The sequence below is a fragment of the Rhamphochromis longiceps genome, linkage group LG8 (genome assembly GCF_057381845.1).
Source record: "Rhamphochromis longiceps isolate RC_006_pf linkage group LG8, R_longiceps_female_GT1.1, whole genome shotgun sequence".
Taxonomy (NCBI): Eukaryota; Metazoa; Chordata; class Actinopteri; order Cichliformes; family Cichlidae; genus Rhamphochromis; species Rhamphochromis longiceps.
Genome location: NC_140564.1, coordinates 5,822,217 through 5,823,942, shown reverse-complemented (window position 1 = coordinate 5,823,942; position 1,726 = coordinate 5,822,217). Strand labels below are relative to the sequence as shown.

Below are 1,726 nucleotides of genomic sequence, written 5' to 3'. Positions count from 1 at the left end.
GGCAACAAAAGCTGAAACGTAAGAGATCCAACAGAGGAACAGCTGATTTGGTTACCTGGCAACAGGTCAGCAGCATGACCAGGTGAAGAGGATCACCAATCTGCAAGAAACTACGTGTACAATTAACAGATCAGAATAACGTGCTGCGCTGCAAAAGACTGTGAACGTCTGATCCAGAGTAATAACAGCATCAAAAGATGCAGAGAAATCTGTGTGTGCAAGGCTGAAGCTCAGCGCTGAAGCTCAGCGCTGGCTGAAGCTCAGCGCTGGCTGAAGCTCAGCACTGAAGCTCAGCGCTGAAGCTCAGCGATGAAGCTCAGCACTGGCTGAAGCTCAGCGCTGGCTGCCTGTCACCTCCAGGTGTGAGTCTGAGTTTCAGCTGGAACACAGCTCGCTGTGCCATCCACAGATCACACATGTGAACACGATGCAGACACTCTGCTGTCCTCTCTGGACCAACGCTCATTTAAAATGGACTGAGGCAAAGTGGGAAACTGTTCTGAGGTCAGCCAAAACGACATGTTTGGACTAAAGACGGGAGGAAGAGTCTGCTTTGTTACCAGCACTCAGCCTTCATCGCTGATGGTGTGGAGGCGCATTAATGCCTATGGAATCAGCAGCTGGCACATCTGGCCATCAATGCAGGAAGGTGTATACAGGTTTTAGAGTATTTTTCAGGAGAGACCTGCATATTTCAGCAGGACAACACTAAAGCACACACTGCAGCTGTTCCAGCAGCACAGCTTCACACAGTGGGAAACGTCCGTCTTTTCGTTTTAAAGATGTGCCATCAAATTCAAAACGTGCTATTATTCTTAAAATGGGACATTTGTTCAGTTTAAATATCTGATCTGTCTTTAGTTCTGCTTTTCTTTACATTTTAAACAGAAGGGGCTGCATGAGTCTAAGCTCAGACTGAGTGTCTGTGGAAATCTGTTTTCAGCTAAAATAGGCTCATCTCAATGCACAACAACAAAAAGAAAGAAGAGGACTTCAGCAGGTTAGCATGGGCTGACATATTTACTCGTTAACGACCACACTCCAAACAGCTGGTTTACACTGACTAGGTTAACCAGCAGATAATCTTACTGCACAGGGCTTCGGTTTATAAATGTGTCTGACAAAGCATCAGATAGTGATTGGTGCCATTCACTGGTGTTACTGACCTTTGACCTCATCGTCCCAATAGTTGTGCCTGTCATTTCCAGCGCTCTCGCTCTGCAGCAACCATTGCACTCCCACAAAAGTACAAAACATAGTTCGTCTCATCGTCTGCATTAAAAATACTTTACAAACATTTTACTGCTTGTTCCTGTGTCAGTGAACTGCTGTATGCCGTTTATCGTCGAGTATTGAGTCAGCTAAGGAGACTTTGTGTGTTTGCAGAGTCCTGCACACTCTGAACAGTTTGTCTATTGCTTTGCCTTCATGTAAAGTGTGTGTGTGACTTGTGTGTACATGTAAGCTGTGTATCTGTCCCTCGAATTCCCCGTGTGGTTCACAAGTGTGTCTTTGCCATTTGGTGTGTTGTTTTTACATATGTGAAAAAGTCCTTCTGTTGGCAGTTCAACGCGTGCATGTGATGCCATTCATGTTTACATCTTTTAGTCTCTGTGTGTGTGTGTGTGTGTGTGTGTGTGTGTGTGTGTGTGTGTGTGTGTGTGTGTGTGTGTGTGTGTGTGTGTGTGTGGGTTTAAGAGGACATGCCATTGACCAGACTCCTCAG

The 1,726-nt window shown here is 45.7% G+C and overlaps 1 protein-coding gene across 6 annotated transcripts in view; it reads right to left on the bottom strand.

Annotated features, from left to right (window-relative positions):
• Positions 1-856: 856 nt before the first annotated feature.
• LOC146662988 (exocyst complex component 6-like) overlaps positions 857-1,726 on the bottom strand; it is a 67,963-nt gene continuing 67,093 nt past the window's right edge. For 4 of the 6 annotated variants that reach the window (XM_085415567.1, XM_085415568.1, XM_085415564.1 and 1 more), the window contains one exon: positions 857-1,726. This exon is cut by the window's right edge and continues 94 nt beyond it. In XM_085415567.1, coding sequence (XP_085271693.1) covers positions 1,694-1,726 — 33 coding nt within the window. In that variant the 3' untranslated portion in view covers positions 857-1,693. The other 2 variants (XM_085415565.1, XM_085415566.1) reach the window with 2 other exon arrangements.